Source organism: Marmota flaviventris, chromosome 11 (genome assembly GCF_047511675.1).
Source record: "Marmota flaviventris isolate mMarFla1 chromosome 11, mMarFla1.hap1, whole genome shotgun sequence".
NCBI lineage: Eukaryota > Metazoa > Chordata > Mammalia > Rodentia > Sciuridae > Marmota > Marmota flaviventris.
This window is the reverse complement of record NC_092508.1, coordinates 21216841-21234289: the sequence shown is the minus strand read 5'-3', so window position 1 is coordinate 21234289 and position 17449 is coordinate 21216841. Positions and strand designations below refer to the sequence as shown.

Genomic DNA, 17449 nt, shown 5'->3' with positions numbered 1-17449 from the left:
TGGCACACTTCTTTGCCCATATTAATGCACATTCAGCAAATAAAAGTGCCTTTTCCTAACATGAGTCAGAACTAAAGAACTAAATTTATTGAATTAAAACAGATGGCTACCACTATTGAGACAGAAAAAACTTTGCAAAGCTCTGTAAACAGCTGAGCAAACTCTGGATCAACTTCCGTCATGTAGCATTGAATATCTTTCCTTATCTAAAACTGACTGGCCATGCTTCATACCCAAAACCATCCCAGGAAAAGGGGTACTCACCAATGGGATCACACTGCCATCGGCCTCGGCCCTGACCAAAGCAGGTACAGTTCAGCATGTGTCCCTCTTCGTGTCGCTTGTGGAATGTGTCATTCACGTTGTAAGTGATGTCATCAACAATGCACTGATCTGTTTAGAGAAGAGTTAGATGGGTGAGGAACTTTCAAAATCTCACTGACAAAATAAAATGAATTAAACTTTTCAAAGCATATTCCCCCGTCTTGATTATTAACAGATTGCGTGAGAAGAATTTTCTACTGGTATAGAATATTCTAACTTTTTTTCAAAGCTTAGTCAGTATTACAATTTTTGCCCCCCCCCCCAATTTTCTCTTATAGACATAAATGTTCAAGTTTACAGCATATACAACTAAAGCCAATTTTTAAACATATACATGTCTTAGTTTCTGAAAAGAAACTTGCTTAGGTGATAATTTTCTTTAAATCTCTGCTTGCCATAAGAAGATGATTTAACATAATATATAGTACACAGCACAGTGTTGTGATCTGGTCTCTGGAATGGGGAGAAGGGAGGAGACATTGGATTAGGGAAATAAAATTACATCAATGCATCTTTGTAAAGTTAAATTAAATCAACTCTGTGTCTCACTCCGTGAGAGATCCTGAGAAAAATCACTTAATCCTGAGAAAATCACTTTGCTTCTTTGGGTCTCAGCATCTGCATTTGTAAAAGGAGGACTTGGTTTGCACACCATACTAAGTAAGTAAGGCTCCTTTTGGCTCTGCCATATCATGTGCAATTACTATTATTCCTGGATTGTGTATCCATTCAACACCACAAAAGGAATAAGCTCAAGCCAATATCTACTCACTAGCTACTATTATGACTATTTATTAGCTCAGAGTTCTACCCAAATATTACTTTTCAAATCAAAGAAGTGGAAAACTGAAAGTCTGAATGAATCAACACCTCCTCATATTGAATCTTTGGGTTCAAAGGGGGGAAAGTAATCTGAACAAAGGAAATGAATCACTCCACGTATTCTTAAATTCTTCTTAAATTCAAATCTACAAGAGTCTGATTTTAGAATGGCAGTGTTTGTTCTTTGTAGAAATAATTCAATCTCTTTTAGACACAAATGCTGTGGTATCATGTAAAGCTCGGAGGATCAAATGTGTTCTTGCTTTTGAAGCTACCCTTTTGGCTCAGCCTAAGTTCTTCCATCCTTGGAATGCTTCAAAGCCTTAGAATTACTCTGCCAGATCTTACCAGTTCATGAACCACACAGGCATTTTGATTTCAAAGTTAGAGCCAGGCCCAAGCCCAGTCTGACTCTACTGGGTTTTATCTTCTTGGGGGAGGTCTAGAGAGTTGGTGCATGTCCTCTATTCTGAGCTGATATTACCCATTGTACCTCTTTCGAGAATCAATTTTTGGCCGGGTACATGGTGCACACCTATAATCCTAGAAGCTCAGGAGGCTGAGACAGGAGGATCACATGTTCAAAGCTAGCCTCAGCAAAATTGAGGTGTTAAGAAAGTCAGTGAGAACCTGTCTCTAAATAAAATACAAAATAGGGCTGGGGATGTGGCTCAGTGGTTGAGTGACCCTGAGTTCAATCCCTGGTATCCCCTCCACAAAATAGAATCAATTTTCCCCTCCTCTGTCCTTCAATGCCACAGGGCAAATGTTCACAGACATTCCACTTTACTGTGCTTTTTCTCATTGTTACTGAGACAAAGAAAGAGAAATAGTAAAAATGGAAAAATCACAAAGATCATAGGTTTCTATAAAGTTTTTCCAAAATCTTCCTAAAATCTTTTCACTGTGATAATGTCCCATCAAATGTAATAAATGGAAATCTCTTTGAGAAAAGAAAAGAATCATCATACCAGCTTTTCCTAACTGGCTGCCCCCCAAAATGAACTTCTTCAGCATAGCAGACTGACTAATGGAGTGGCATTGGGGGCTTCTTCTTCTGCTATAGGTAAAGTACAAGTTTTCACATTAAAGTCTCTCTGTGTACCCTTTGTTCTCTCAAATGCTTTAGTTAATAAGGCAATATACCTCGGAGTTTGGAGTAGGCGACACATGTCCATTCTCCACGGCCATTCCCAATACACGTGCACCTCATCATGTGGCCCATATCATGTTGCTTATCCCACTGGTCTCCAATGCGATACATGACTCCTTCGTTGGTTGTGCAGATTTCCTCATGGGCTGTTTTGAAATGGAGAAGCAATGCATTTGATAAACAATCACAGGGTCAAGGCAGGTGTGCAAACACCATTATCAGTCCAGTCTAGTCTTCCCAAGAATTCTCACTTGGAAAGACTTGTGTGCCTCAAAAATACCTACAGCTGTAAGGCAGAGGCAGAGTGTTCTGAGCTCTGGAGAGAGGAAGCATCATCCAAAGGGAAAGTGTGGTTTTTTGTTCGCTTGTTTTTTTAATTTTTAATTTATTATTGTTGGTGTATTAAAATATATATAATAGTGGGATTCATGATACCATATTCATACATGCACGGAATACAATTTGGTCTCTTGGTGGGGGTTGTTAAATTAAGGTGATACCTGAACGTTCACTCATCTACCAGGCTTTAGGTAGAAGCCTGGATTGAGTACTGCTTTTAATTTTCCTATTTCCAGTTTATTCTAGTTCAAAGGAAAACTGTGTTTGGGTGTTGAATTGTAAGCAAAAGTGAGTTTTCCTTTTAAACTCAATATGATCTTTTGTTGCAAAGAAAGCAATAAATGCATGGGTGGTTTCCTTGAGTCTTGTTCATGGGTTGACGCTGCAGAGTATACAAGTTCTTGGTTCTACAACCAGAAAAATCAAATGTACAGTTTGGAACTCTTGAAATTTGAAAACAAATAAAAGATACTGGTTCCCCTTTCTCCATATAAACTGGAGATTTAAAAAAAAATTCCCTATTGTCAGAAAACAAATTTTCAGATTTGTCTCTATCACTTTGGTATTTAATAAGCGTTAGAGCTAATGCCAGCCAAACAGTCACGTGTCAATACTATAGCTCTGTGACTACAGCAGTCAAGTTGTTTTAAGTGACTCAAGCATAGCAAAGTGTGATCTTGACAAACGTCAAACCTTTGCAACTTTATATTTTCAGATTTCTAAAAAAAAACATTTTTAATTGTCTTTGTGTATTTTGGACATTAAAACACGTCAATGAGATTTTAAAAGGATTCAGATAATTATATAAATCATATTTTTTTCAATTCGAATGTATATGATGTAACATGTATACACATATATCACATAGATTTTTCTTCTCCAAATTGTCTTATTGGGTGAAGTAGGAGTAAACAGGACACCCATCTGTCTCTACTCTCTGAATGGCTGTCCACAAGGGCAGCCCAGAGGGCTTCCTCTTACCAGCCATGGGGCAGAATCCAAACTTCTGGTCAGCATCATAGTTCTGTGTGGTTCCGCACCATTTCATGTTGTCTCTCCTGCCCTCAGAAGTACAATCGGTGTAATTGCGGTTGTTGTACAGGAAGGGGAAGTGGCACAAGGCACCATTGGAATTTCCACCTCGAGTTTGAACCAAAACTGCCCAACACACAAATAGAAAGGAGATTACAACTGAGCTTTCCCAGGTACACAGGGGAATCACTACGGGGTCGTTCTGAGAGATCCAGGTTTCTGCATTAATTCCCAAACAGTCTCTCAGAATAAAAAAGTCTGATAATTTAAATACACTCAATTTCTTAGTGTATTCACCTTCACCTTCAAATCAGAGTTAAATCCCATTGTCACTCATTTTCCCGGAAAAAAATATAAATAATAGCTTTGAATAAAACATATTTTTAACCAGAAGATAAGGAAAGGCATTCAGATAGCCATCCAGAGTATTTTTCAGCTCAGTGGGATCATCTACTGATTTCAAGATGTATCTTTAATCACATCATAATCTCTATGTATCAGTATAAATGACCTAGAGGGCTTTTCTCTAAGCAGCACTGGGAAACATGGGGAGATACCCAGATGCTAAGTCACCATATCTTTTGGTCGAAGAAGATCAAAAGCAATGGTTCTGGTGCAACCTCACAATTCATGGTTAGACTGTTGGCAAATAAGATGGGTTTTTCTCACTTCTGTGGTTTCTCCTGGAACACTCACCAGTATGGTCTGTACAGAAAGAGTATTTCTGATCCTGTTCATAATTCCAAGTCGTGCTGCACCAAAGATGCCCATCCTGTCGCCCTTCTGTGGTGCAGGAGTAGAAAGTCCTGCCATTGTAGACGAATGGTAAGACGCACGGCTCCCCGTTTGAATTGCCACCAAAAGTCTGGGTTACCGCTATTAGCATAACAGAAAGAATTTCAGTTAATAGAGCTCTCTCACCAATGGCAGCTTATTTATAGCTTAAATGAGAGATTGAGCTTCTGCCCACAAAGAAAAAAGCTGGGAGGACGGATGATCATCTGGTTAATTTCAGTTAAAATGCATTATTAAGAAAACCATGCCTGCTATGGATAGAACCAAGGATCTGAGTTCTCTGCTCATATCCTTTGTTACCTCTTCTGCGACCATGCCTTGGTTTCTCTATTTATAAAGCTATATTTATACAAGTTAATTAAAGATGTGGCTCAAAGATGCTGAGGGAATATGTATGACTATGTCTTTGCCATAAGAAATAACACTTGAGGCTATTTTAAGGCAATTTCTTTTGAAAAGGGCACCAATTTATTATTACTATAGTTGTTGCCATATTTGTAGCCCAGAAGAGATGCATTAGGTTACTGAACAATGTTTACATCACAAAGCTGATGAAATTTGAGACGCAGAGTATAAAATTTGGATGCTTAGTTATTCTGAAAGCAACCCTCTTGTAACAATATTTTGGGCAAATAAAGATAATGCATAGCAGTTTGAGCCCCACAATAGGAAGGAAATACATAAATTAAAAAAAAACATTGGAAGAAAACACATGAAATGTTACCCCAATTGTCTTCACAGAGGAGTAAGATTATAAGATTTTTCTCATTTTATTGCATTACATATTTTGTAAATGAAGGTATTGCAAAAAATAAGTAACAAAGTCATCTGTACTGTTTTTTTTAATATTTAATTTTTAGTTGTAATTGGACACAATACTTTTATTTATTTCTATGTGGTGCTGAGGATTGAACCCAGGGCCTCACACATGCTAGGCGAGTGCTCTACTGCTGAGCCACAACCCCAGCCCCCTGAACTGTTTTTCTGAAATGATAATGCATACCTGTCTCCTGACAGCTGATGCCATTGCCCAAGCAAGTGCAAAGCATTTGCTTGTTTCCTTGTGTCTTCAGCCATTGCATCCCCACAGAGTAGATCACACCACTGTCTGTGACACAGTGACCATAGGGAACAGGCTGGGGGTGAGTCGGGGGCTGGTAAATGGCTTTCCGGACATCTGTGATGGAGCCAGAGCCTAAGGGCACAAGAAATGAAAGTCACAAAACTGGATAAGAGAAGACAGTGAACGAATTCTTGGAGTCAGAATCCTTAGGATCTCACAGAGATCACTCTGACTTCCACGTGTCACTGGTCTGGAAAAGAAATGTCCCTTCCATTCTGCATTGTAGCTTTTGCATTCAGTCCAAGAAATTATCCACAAAACTTTACCAAATGGTCTCCATCTTCCAGTTCATCTGTGCTACTGGGATTATATTTTTAAATGACAGACATCATTCTGCCATTTCACCGAGCAGATACTTTAAACAAATACTCACTCAGGCCAGGAAACTCATAGTCCATGAGTTTCACAATCCTGCATTTGGCTAACTTCCTGCCAGCCTCACTTCTGGTCACTTTCTTCTCTGCTCTATGCCTTAGACCACTGAGCTGTTCATCCCCAGTATACCTAGAATCACGTGCTGACCTTTTCCTCATGCATTCCCCTCACCTTACATGATCTGCCTCACCCTTCCTCTCTTAGCAGCCACCATAAGTCCATGCACTTGGGCATTGTTTCTTCTGACACTGATTTTAGGGGCCTCTGCCACTGTACAGCAGACCTCTTGCCATCCTGTAACTGCACTCACTGGTGGGTACCCTGGGCAGCCGTACTGGATTCCTTACAAGCTGCCCTTACTTTCTGCATCTTGCTCTTCCACAGGATTACTTGTGCTTTTGTTATTTGTTTTTCTAAAATTAATTAATCCTCCTTAGACGAGTTTCCTTCTGGATTAACACAACAGAATGTGCTTATTTTTTCTTGCAACTTTGGGAAATATGTTCTCCTGAAGGCCAGGGTTCATAGCAGAGTCAGAACCGAGGCTAGAATGACTGGTAGACTGAACTCCGTACACTAGAGCCCAGAGATACTTCACAGAGAAAGGAGCCTAGGTCAAAGACTGGGAAGATGGCCCTGTCTCGTACACCCCACACTGAGAATCAGGAGGCAAAGGGACATAAAGGATCTGTGCAGCAGGTTTCATTTTGTTCAGCTCAGTATTCCTCAAACTGTTTTGAACAGGGAAACCTTTTTAGCATAGAATTAGTAATTAATAAAAATAGTTAATATTCAACGAGTCTTTACCCCCAGTTAATTTCCAATGACTCCTTTACTCTATTTTAGTAGGCAACTGTGATTATTTTTTTTTTTTTCTTTTTTGTTCAGCAACAACTTTATTGACGGTAACCAAATAACTCAAAGATACCATCAAGTCTTGTTTTGCTCATTTTTATAAGTGTTAGATCAAAATAAAACCTCATCAAAAGGAAAAAAATCCAATCCATTAATATTTTTAGCTAAAAGACTGATAGCTAAGAAGCTAAGTAACAATGCTGGCACATTAACAAAAATGTACTGAGAATAATAGCAGAGCAAGGGTACACCCTTGATAACTATATTTCTTTCTTCAGACTCTTACAAAACATCTGTGATGCAAAAAAATCTTTTCTCATACCAGAAGTTACTGAAATTTCTTTTTAAAAATATTAAAGTTATTGTTAGTTGTTTTCCTGCTGGGAATTGCACCCGGGGCCTCTACAAGGCTAAAACATGCACTCTGCTCCTGAGCTACACCCTACCTCCTATCATGTTTTTAAATATGATATTTCCCCCCACTAAGGTCTGTTTTCACTTCCTCTTAATTTTCCTCCAAAATTTAAAGCCTGTTAGTAAAAAAAGTTTTTAACAACTAATAATCTGTAAATGATCTCAGCTTATTAGTTGAAACTCTGCAAATCCTCAAATGGCATGTCAAGGGAAAGGTGGGTTTGCAGAAATATTTCTTGAGCCACTTCCCCATTCTTGGCCCTAGTCATCCTGTGTCTCACCAGAGGACGTGGCCTGCAGAGATGTGTGCCTTTCGCACTTCCACTCCCCTCTGCCATTGCCTGTGCAGATGCACTGCAGCAGGTTTCCTCGATTATCCTTCTTGCTCCAGGTATCTCCAATTTTATAGGATGACCTTGTGTCCTGATCGTTGCATCTGTCTGTTTCAGAAAAGAAGCATGTAAGTACATAAATCAGATCGAGATTGGCAAGGGATCAATTCGAACCTAACAAAGGAATACAGTTTAACGTTTGGTAGCCCACATTTCTGTAAGGTTTATATTCAGCTCTGGTGCTGTAGATATTAAATTTCTACAAGATAAGACTGCATTTGCTAAGTGGATAAGTAGAGCTATGTTGTTCCACCTAATTCCACCTTTCTGTTTGCCAAAACTTGTTCATCATATTCTATTAATTTTTTTTTTGGGGGGGGGGCATGGGGAGTATCCAGGATTGAACTCAGGAACACTCTGCCACTTAGCCACATCCCAGCCCTATTTTGTACTTTATTTAGAGACAGGGTCTCACTGAGTTGCTTAGCACCTCACTTTTGCTGAGGCAGGCTTTGAACTGAAGATCCTTCTGCCTCAGCCTCCTGAGACGCTGGGATTACAGACGTGTGCCACCACCCCCTGGCAGCATTAATCTTTTAAAATAGCTTTCACGCTGTTCTTTTAACCAAAATCATTCTCAGATATTGTATTATATCATTCTCAGGTATTGTACTATTCTGTATTTTTCCTTCTCAGGCTCTCCTGGGCCTTCTCTTAGTAATAAATATGGGCTGCCTTTCAATAGAACTTTCTTTAGAACACCAGACAGGAAGCCCTGAGGGTCTCCTGGGTCTCTACCAATTGCCCCAAGGAAGCTATAAAAAGACAGTAGGATCACTTTATCCATTTGTTATGTAAAAATATTCAGCAGAGGAACAATCTATGACTAAAATGTTCTCTTACTCTCCCCCCAAATACCTATTTAAAATTCACTAACTAAATAACCTCTTTTGAATTGTTCACTATTACCACTCTAAAGGAAAAGTGGGATTATTCATGTAAAATAGTAATTGGTAACTAAATTACCATTAGTCTATGTGCTTAGTTATCTGGCAGATAGATCTTTTAAATTATAATCCAGCTTCATCCATATGCTACAATGTGAATATAGAGGATCTGTTTGTGAATCAGATACTACTACAACTGTTGGGTTGGAAAAAATAATAATTAGATAGCTGGTGTAGGCACACACAAATCCACCATGGGATCTGCCAAGAGAATGGAGGTTGAACAAAGGTATTGCTGGTTAGAACTTTCCTCCAAACCCCAATCAAAAGTCATTCCCTGACCCCCACAATTCTGTTTTCAGTATCTTGGGGTCAAACTCCTAACATTGGGTTATGTAGGTGGTAAGTACATATAATCCTTTCTCATCTCCCTGACCTACTAAGTGCTCTCAGAAAGCTTGGCTAATGTTCAATTTATATTTACCTCCTTCTTCTACCACCTTTTACAAAGTATGTACTTATGAAATCTCATGGAATAAATAATCTTTAAGAAACTTTTGCCAACTTCCTATTAGAAAAGTTTTAAATAATAGATAAGAATTCGAGTTAGATTTTGAATTTGTCTTAAGCTAAAATATTGCCACAATGGCCTTAAAGACTGAGAATCAGAACATTTTAAGTACAAAAAATCTAATGAACTAGTAAGTTTCTGAGAAATATTTGGTCAGAATCATTGTCATTTTATATGAGACTTATTTTTTGTTGTTGTTGTTGTTGTTAGCAAAGAATTTGAATTTGAAGGAGTCTTTTAAGATAATTAAGTGTTTTAAGCTAAATTAGTAAAATAGGTGCAAGATATTTAGATTTGATTTTAAATTCAGTTATAATCTATATCATCAATAGTTAATGGCTGTTTTGCATCAACATATTATATAGCTGCTGTTAGTTTGAAATTCTACAAAAGGGGCCCTGAAAACAATGGCAACAATTTATATTTCAAACAATTTAAAAAGGATCATTAAAGATTCCCAAGGCCAAATTTTCAATAGCACTAAGAAGTTGGGTAAGAGACACTATCTTTGATGCCAGAGTTGACAACTTTAACCTATGGGATAAATACTTTTTATTTTCATCAATTTTGCTCATAAATCTTTTAAACCTAAAAGGAAACCTAAACCTTTGGAGCTTGGTTCATTTCCATGTCAAATGCATCCCATGCCACAAGATATATTGGTGTGCTATTTTTAATAATCTTTGCTCTTTTTGAGATACTTGAAAAAATCTCAGTGACAATTTAGATCATGCATAGAACTAATCTTTAAATCTATGACACATTTAGCATCTGAATAAATATGAAGATTTTTTTTCTTAGTAGCCATAGCATAAGACCTCTTGAACAAAGATTGTTGTTTTCTACTTATTTAGTCTTCTCAGATACAGAACACAGTGGCTATAGAACTTTTCCTGACATCCTAAACTCTGCAGGGTTGTTATTGTATTGGATGTGTTCTAAGAGACATCATATTATAATTCTCTCTAGGAATTCCAGAAAACAGTAGCTGGCCTCATCGTCAACACAAAGACCTAACACATACTTCTAGAGGTGCAAGTGATGCGTCCGCTGCCTTCTCCCAGGCAAGTACAATCCACCATCATCCAGCCTTGATAGGGCTTTTCCCAGGTTTCCCCAACAACATAGGAAGTCCCAGCAGCATTATCAAAACATTTCTCAGCTGTAGAACAATTTGGAAGAGAGAGAGAGAGAGAGAGAGAGAGAGAGAGAGAGAGAGAGAGAGAGAGAGAGAAGGTTATTTTGAATTGTACAGTCTCCCTGTAATTTAAAGTGTAGTGTGTTAGCAAAAAAAATCCAGCCACATTTTTTTAAGTGGCACTCTCTTCGGAAAGAAAGGCACGCCCTGAACCTAAGCACAGAGTAAGCAGCCAAAGCAAAAGAAGCTCCAGTCAAACTGGCAGGAAGAGCTTCTCTTCTACTAATGATTAGCACATGGACTGCACGTTTTCAGCCAGTCTCAAGCTTCCCACCAGCGCTTGGTGTGAAAAGTATGTATGTATCTAGTCTGTGGGAAAATTCCAAACTTAATTATGAATTATGAATGGCCTGAATAAGACAACAAAAGACCTCTTTCAAATTTGGATTTCTGTAAAAACAACATAAAAACCCCCAAATTAGAGAACAATAAGCAAAGGGAACCAAAAAACTTTTGGACTTATATATATATGAGTTCAGGTGAGGATTGAGACTAAGAAAAGCTCACAAATTTTTATTGTGAAAATAAATTGCCAATGTGCAACAAACAGCACATGCCATTGTACGTTCCAGTCCAGTGCATTTCAATGAAATGTGACAAAAGTGTCATTTTTTTTCTTTTGAATAATTTATATCTTAACCAAGGTGGATCTGAGATCAAATGTATATTTTGTTTTTGTTTTTGTTTTGATTTGATTTTGCAGTGCTGGGGACCGAATCCAGGGCCTCATACATGCTAGGCAAGCACTGCACCACTAAGCCCCATAGAGCTATAGTCCTTTATTAACAAAAGAAGGGCCTTCATCCTAAATCTTTCAACTCTACCTTGTGATTTTGAAACAAAATGAAGACTTCTGTATATGGTTAGTACTTTATAATCTGATTTCCTTAAGAAGATTGCAGATCATGTAACATTTCATTAGTTAAAATAAAATTCCCATTTCACTATTTTTGAAATTGGAATTCAGATTTCCAGTTCATGTACATGTGATTTGGGTTCAACTCAACATTATAGCTCTGCTTGGTGCCCCTATTAATCCGCAAAAGCCACACACCTATAGGCTTGCAGGTCCACTCTCCTTTCCCATTGCCAAGACACACACACTCCAACATGTAACCACCAGTCTCATGAGGTCTCCTCCAGGTGTCACCGATCTTGTAGGACTGACCCCCTTCGTGGCAGCGGTCTGTTTAAGAAAGAAGGCAAGGGTTGATAGAGTGGGACAGAGAATTAAGGAGGAAAAAAGTCTTGTGTTCTACCTAGAACAGGCACTTATATAATCTAAAGTGAGACACAGAGAACAGTTTCTGTGTCCTACTAGAGACACAGAAAAGTTAACAGAGCTGGTCACTCTGGGTCAATTCAATTAAATGTCTTTGTGCCTAAAGTTCAAAGGAAACCACAGAGAAATCTGAATATCAAAGAAAAGGCGATAAATCCTGATTCCCCAGAGAGATCACCGAAAATTGGGTCCTAACAGAAAAGAAAGGTGGGGAGGCTTGGCCTCCACCCATGCACAACTGGTTGAGCCTGAGACCACTCAATGCAAAGGCCACATTTGGTAGAGCATTCCCATTTGCAGGTGTATAGAAAGCCTATAATTTACCCTAGGATAGGTATGTAATTTTGGTGGAAAGCAAATGGATACATGCATATAAAGTGTGGGAATCCTGATGCTTCTCTAGGATATTAAATCCAATAGCAAATCCAAAGGCTAAATTGTTCACTAGATAGTAAACACTGTAGACCACTGATCTTGAGATCTGCCTATGAAGTTTCATAAACTCTAGCTTAAGTGTGGGGAAAGTTGATTTTGTTTATTCACAAGAAGCTAATTTGTTCTTTTGGATGGAAACTTTAATATAAATGATTTAAAAATCCTATTAATAGAAAATACTGGTAACTCAATGAATCATACTAGAATGATTGCCTTAGCTTCGCTAGAGCTGATGAGAATCAGCCCAGTCCCCAGTATTCCTTGGGCGTGCTACTGGGTTAATCATTTCGTATTATCTCTGGGAATTACTATCTCAGAGATCTGCTTCCTGGATTAACCTATCGGTCACAAATAAACAGACCATTTCTGATATGCAAGAGGTCTCTGCATTGCAAACAAGAAAAGCAGATAAGCTATGACTGACTCACTCTTCATGAACATCTTTCCAATCACTGGGCTTGAAGATGCCCAGGTAATTTAAAATACTGACTCCCCTAAGCACATCCTACTGAAATGGAACTCAAGAGAGCAATTTGATTAACCATGTATATACACGCACGCACACAGGGACATAAACACACACTTATAAATTCATACACATTAAATACTCTTTCCACCAGTGCTTAGAACCATCTTCTAGAAGCACAGAACCAGTTGGGTGGCCATACAAAAGCACCTGGTCACCAGGGGCAAATCCCAAAGGGAAGAATAGTCCATCATGGGTAACAGAGAATAACAGTGGCATTAATAGAGAAATTCACATTTATGACAGTCTATCATCATTTTATAGAACGTCTTCCTTACTTGCAATCGTGCAGCTTATTCTCCCTCTCCCGGCCCCGATGCAGGTACAATCCCAGATCATGGAATCTTTAGGGCGCTCATAAGTGTCACCCACTCGGTAAGTGTTCCCAGTATACTTGTCAAAACAAGTCTCTTCAGCTGAGGAGAGAAGAAGCCCGTGTGAGCCTCACATATGTGCAAGCCTTTCTGCCCCACTAATCCATCCAGAGGAAAATGCGCTTTTCTGTTTGAACAGCTACTGCAAGTTTTAAAATGAAGTGCAGAGTTACAGATTCTACCCTTGGCACAAAAAAGGTCACAGTTTTTGACCACTGACAAGTTCTCAAATTTTCTGTAAATATTTCTATCAGAAAGAATTCTCAGGGGAAAAAAAATTCATACAGAGTAGTAGCTTACAACAGGCTAGACTGAAGAAAGGGATTCAGATTCCAATCTCTGAATCAGGGCCATATAAAAAGCAGTTTGAAGACCCCCACCTCCCTCTAGGCATCGACCCTTGTTAATTCTACTAAGTATTTCCATTTAAGCCTCACTGGTGCTTCTCTGAAGGCATTGCTATAATTTACAAGAAATACATCAATGCTCTGAAGGTATGAACACTTTGAAGTGGTTAGTGGTTTTGCATTGAACCACAGCTGACAAATCACTTTACAATATAGTACCCTAAAGTGTTTTCTGGCCCATAATCTTATAGTTCAAGATCTGAGATTACTTTCTAATAAACTTTTATAAGTTTTGTTTTGAAGGAGGACTCACAGAATCTTTCATTTTTCTCATTAAAAACTTTGGGAGAGTAAAAGAAAAAGACGACTCTGGAAACAAATTTGGAATATATTGTTTAAAGGTAAAAGTGGAATATGAAAAGCCCACATAACCAGCTTAGAAAGAAGAAATAATAGGCAATTCTATTAGAAAAATGGTGCGTGTATTTTTATTTAGTGCTAAATTTGAGTAACAAGACTCACTCATTTATTAAAAGACTCTAGTGACATCCCTGCTCCCCACACAACACTTACGCTCAGGTTTGCTCTCGCAGTTGAAACCTCGACTCCCTCCATAACAGGTACAGACCAAGGCATTGCCTAGGTAGGTGCGCTCCCACTGTTGGTTTATCTGATAGTGTTTTCCATTGTCAAAACAACCAGCTGTAAATAATTGAAGGAAAAAGTCATTAAACTTCCATTCCTCCTTTTGTTCAAATTATGGATTTTTTTTTCTTTACACACAATCAAATTAATAAGTCTGGGCACCAAACAGAAAAAGAACTTAATCACCAGAATGCCAGGATAATTAAAAATAATATTCTACTAAAATATAGACGTAGAAACTAGTTATTCAAGGAGTTAACCACAATTTGTATAGGTGGATATTTGAATTTATTTTTCTTTTAACTTAGCTAAAATGTTATGCAATGTCATTTCCATCTGGCCAAGGGTCTACATCAAAGAAATGGAACAATTCTAAAAGGTGGATAATTGAAATTAACATTTTGAAATATGCAAGGAACTTCAATATCCTTTTGGAAAAAGAAGTCAAGAAAGGCAACTTTAAAGTTTCCTTTCCCTAAGGCAAAGGGAGGGTGTGTCTTTGAAAAACTGGAAGAGGAATTCCAATCTCTTCTTGGTGAAGAATCCCAAGGGGCCTCAGAGCAATCTGAACCAATTACGGATCTTTCAAGTTAGTAAGAAACAAGTTATTATCTTCTCACCTCCACTTGGAAAATATTTAACAAGTTATTTAGTAACAAAGAAAATAAGGAGCAGATGGAAAATTGATAGGCACACATGATCTTTCTCTTTAAAAGCAAGTTTTGATTAATTCATAGAAGGTCACTCTGGACGTGTAGAATTGATTACAACAGTGGAGGACACTGCAGAGCCCCTGTCCTCCAATGCATTATCTCCTCTTAAGGCCCCCAGAATCCTCTTGCTCAAACCAAGAGCCTTTTGTGTCCACAGCTGGTTTCTCTCAAAAAAGCGCGCACTCACACACACACACACACACACACACACGCACGCGCGCAAAACTTCAGCCACAACTTTACTTAGCGTTAAGGTGCCATCCCGGCGACCGCCTGTTTTCAGTCCGCGGTCAGTACTTACGCTTACTTTGAGCGACAGTCACGGGGGATTGGGGTTGCACGATTTGCTGAGCCTGCCTCTTGCTCTTCGAGGCCCCAGTGGAGGGCACCGCTGTCCCCAGGCACAGGACCGCCAGCAGCAGCAGCCGGGGCCCAGGACCCCTGAGCATCTTGAGTGGGTGGGGGGGGGAAGCCGTCCTCACCAGAAGGCAAGTGGGCAACAAGTTGGGTTCCCTTCGCAACCTGCGGGAAAATTCCTTCCCAACGCTTTTAAGACGGTGGGGGCCAGAGGATGGGGAAGGGAACCCGTGGAAGGACAGAAGAGGTGGACAGGGCGGGAGAAGTTGTAGCTGCAGGTCCCTTCTCCACCGCTCGCGCCAGGGGTTCCTCCTCCTCCCCCTGTACAGCGCGAGCGACAGAGCCCGGGACGCCCCGGCTTATATGGGACGGTCCCCTCCGCCCCCTGCGAGGCCCGGGGCGCAGGAGAGGAGGGCTCTGCGGCTCTCCCCACGCCCTCCCACCGCCGCCTCTGCCGCCGCCGCGGCGGCCGACCGCGCAACGATTGGCCCGGGCTCCTGGTGACGTCACGGGGGACTGTGGGTTCGCCCCGAACAAAAGAGATGCTGATCGCCCGCCAGGATTGGGGCAAGAGAACTTTTTATTTTTGGTTTCCTTTGCGGTCGTCAAACTTTTTGGGCGATCGGGGGGAGGGATGGGAAGCGACTGTAAAGGAGTAGACTGGGAGGAGAGGGAGGGGCTGGAGTTGGGGGAAGCGACCGGCTTGCAAGGCTGCCCCCTCTTCCCTTTTCTTTCTTTTTAAATTGGGGGTGGTGGTGGTGTTTGAGGACATTGCGTCACCTCTAGGGGGAAAAAGTCTGTATTCACAGGAGTGCATTTTGTGGGGGAGGAAAAACCATAAAGTAGCCACCACCTTCCAGCTGTAGGAATCCAGACTTTGCAGTCCCAGGGCGGGGCTGGCTTTTTTTTCTGTTGCCTTTCTTTGGTCTAATGTGTCCTGGGTTGGGACATCCTTTCTTTGACTTCACGGGCGTCCTGTTCAGACTTCTTTCCTCTACGCTGTACCTACCTGGATAGGAGAAAGGGCCAGCCGGGGAATGGTTGGCGAAGGGGAAAGTAAGCCTTTAATGAGTTTCTATTAAGTTCCAGGAGTTCTTGGGGGTGCTTTGCAGATTTGGGAAAAAATTGAGAGAACGAAGAGGGGTTTTGTTTGAAAAGACAAAACAACAGTTTCCTTTTTATATATTGCAAGAATATAAAATGTAAAAAGAATATAGATCTTTCTTCCCTGGGAATGGGAGGCCCGTTTCTACTGGAAGAATCATCAGTAGTGAACAAGCTGAGAACTGAAAAGTCTGACCGGTTGTGGACGGACAAAAAGATCCCTGTCCTTGCCAAGTTCATTGCCCTTTACTCACACAGCAGAGATTTTGCTAGAATCACTAAAAGCTGGGGTGGTAGTGGTGGTGAACTTCTACAGTCTTGCCTTCCTACAGCCCCCAGCTTGAGTTTGCCTGGCATTTTCTTTTTTTGCAGAAATCAGTTTCATCAAATAATTCCCCACCCCACCCACTCGAGTCCCCGCCGCCAGATTTTTATGTTTCAATTGTTATTTTCTCCAAGAATGTGGAAAGTTCCCATTTAAGACTTCCTTTGTCTTTCCTTCTAAACTCGGGTGGTGGAAAGGGAACCTGAGAAGTCTCCAGCATTTAGCAACTCATGACATTGGTCCTTTTTTTTTTTTCCTTTCCTCTAGGCAAACACAAGTTTACTTGATTTTTAAAGGTTTTCAAAAGGAGAAGCCCACAGTTTTCACAGTAGCCCCTGAGAGATCTACACTCAAAGCTCTGTTTTCTCCTTAGGATAGAAGTGCAGAGGTCCCCTTTGCTTTGAGAACATATTAAAGTTACTAGCAAAATATGTTTTTTTCTGCAAGGTACGTGTTCTCTCCAAAAGTTCCTCCTTCAGAACTTCCATAGGGGTAATTTGAACTCCACCGTCTGAAAAATCCCTAACACACTTAAAGACACAAAACTAACATTTGTTTTTGTTGATGTAAGGAATTAAAAACAAAAAACCACAGCAAACATCAGTTTCCTGCAAGTGGTGTAAAATAATTCTTGAGGAATCTTTGTGACCAATACTCCAAGTTGAAAGAGCGCCATAGATTTCCCCAAATTTAGAATCGTCTGGGTTAGAGGTTTTTTTTTTCTTTTTCTCATCACCACTAGACAAAAAGTTTTCTCTTTCAAATATAAAAGGGCTCCTTGTAAAACACTTAGTAAATTTCTGGGAAGCCCAGTGTTCCTTCCAGAGGAAAGGATACCTGGAAATCAGGATGTAAGCAAGATAAACCTGAAGCTAAAGTGGTTTTAAAATACACAGATTCTGGAGGAAGGAAATAAGTGGTCTGAAAAGTATTTTGTCAACCAAAAACATGAGGGTTTGTTATATTTATTCTACTCAAAATACATTAGAATAATATACCTATGAGGGCTTGGGAGTGGAGAAAAGCCCACTGTACTTTGCAGAAATTTTTTATATTTCAAT

At 39.8% G+C, this 17449-nt stretch overlaps 1 protein-coding gene across 10 annotated transcripts in view; it reads right to left on the bottom strand.

Annotated features, from left to right (window-relative positions):
* Fn1 (fibronectin 1) overlaps nt 1–15385 on the bottom strand; it is a 64654-nt gene extending 49269 nt beyond the window's left edge. For 4 of the 10 annotated variants that reach the window (XM_071619647.1, XM_071619650.1, XM_071619653.1 and 1 more), the window contains exons 1-11: nt 14904–15383; nt 13818–13946; nt 12802–12939; nt 11335–11466; nt 10107–10244; nt 7514–7672; nt 5469–5660; nt 4367–4546; nt 3620–3796; nt 2293–2445; nt 265–393 (exon numbers count right to left, since the gene is read on the bottom strand). In XM_071619647.1, the coding sequence (XP_071475748.1) occupies nt 265–393; nt 2293–2445; nt 3620–3796; nt 4367–4546; nt 5469–5660; nt 7514–7672; nt 10107–10244; nt 11335–11466; nt 12802–12939; nt 13818–13946; nt 14904–15051 (1675 nt within the window). In that variant the 5' untranslated portion in view covers nt 15052–15383. Of the gene's footprint in view, nt 1–264; nt 394–2292; nt 2446–3619; nt 3797–4366; nt 4547–5468; nt 5661–7513; nt 7673–10106; nt 10245–11334; nt 11467–12801; nt 12940–13817; nt 13947–14903 lie in introns of all 10 variants that reach the window. The other 6 variants (XM_071619649.1, XM_027941707.2, XM_027941710.2 and 3 more) reach the window with 4 other exon arrangements.
* Nucleotides 15386–17449: the final 2064 nt, after the last annotated feature.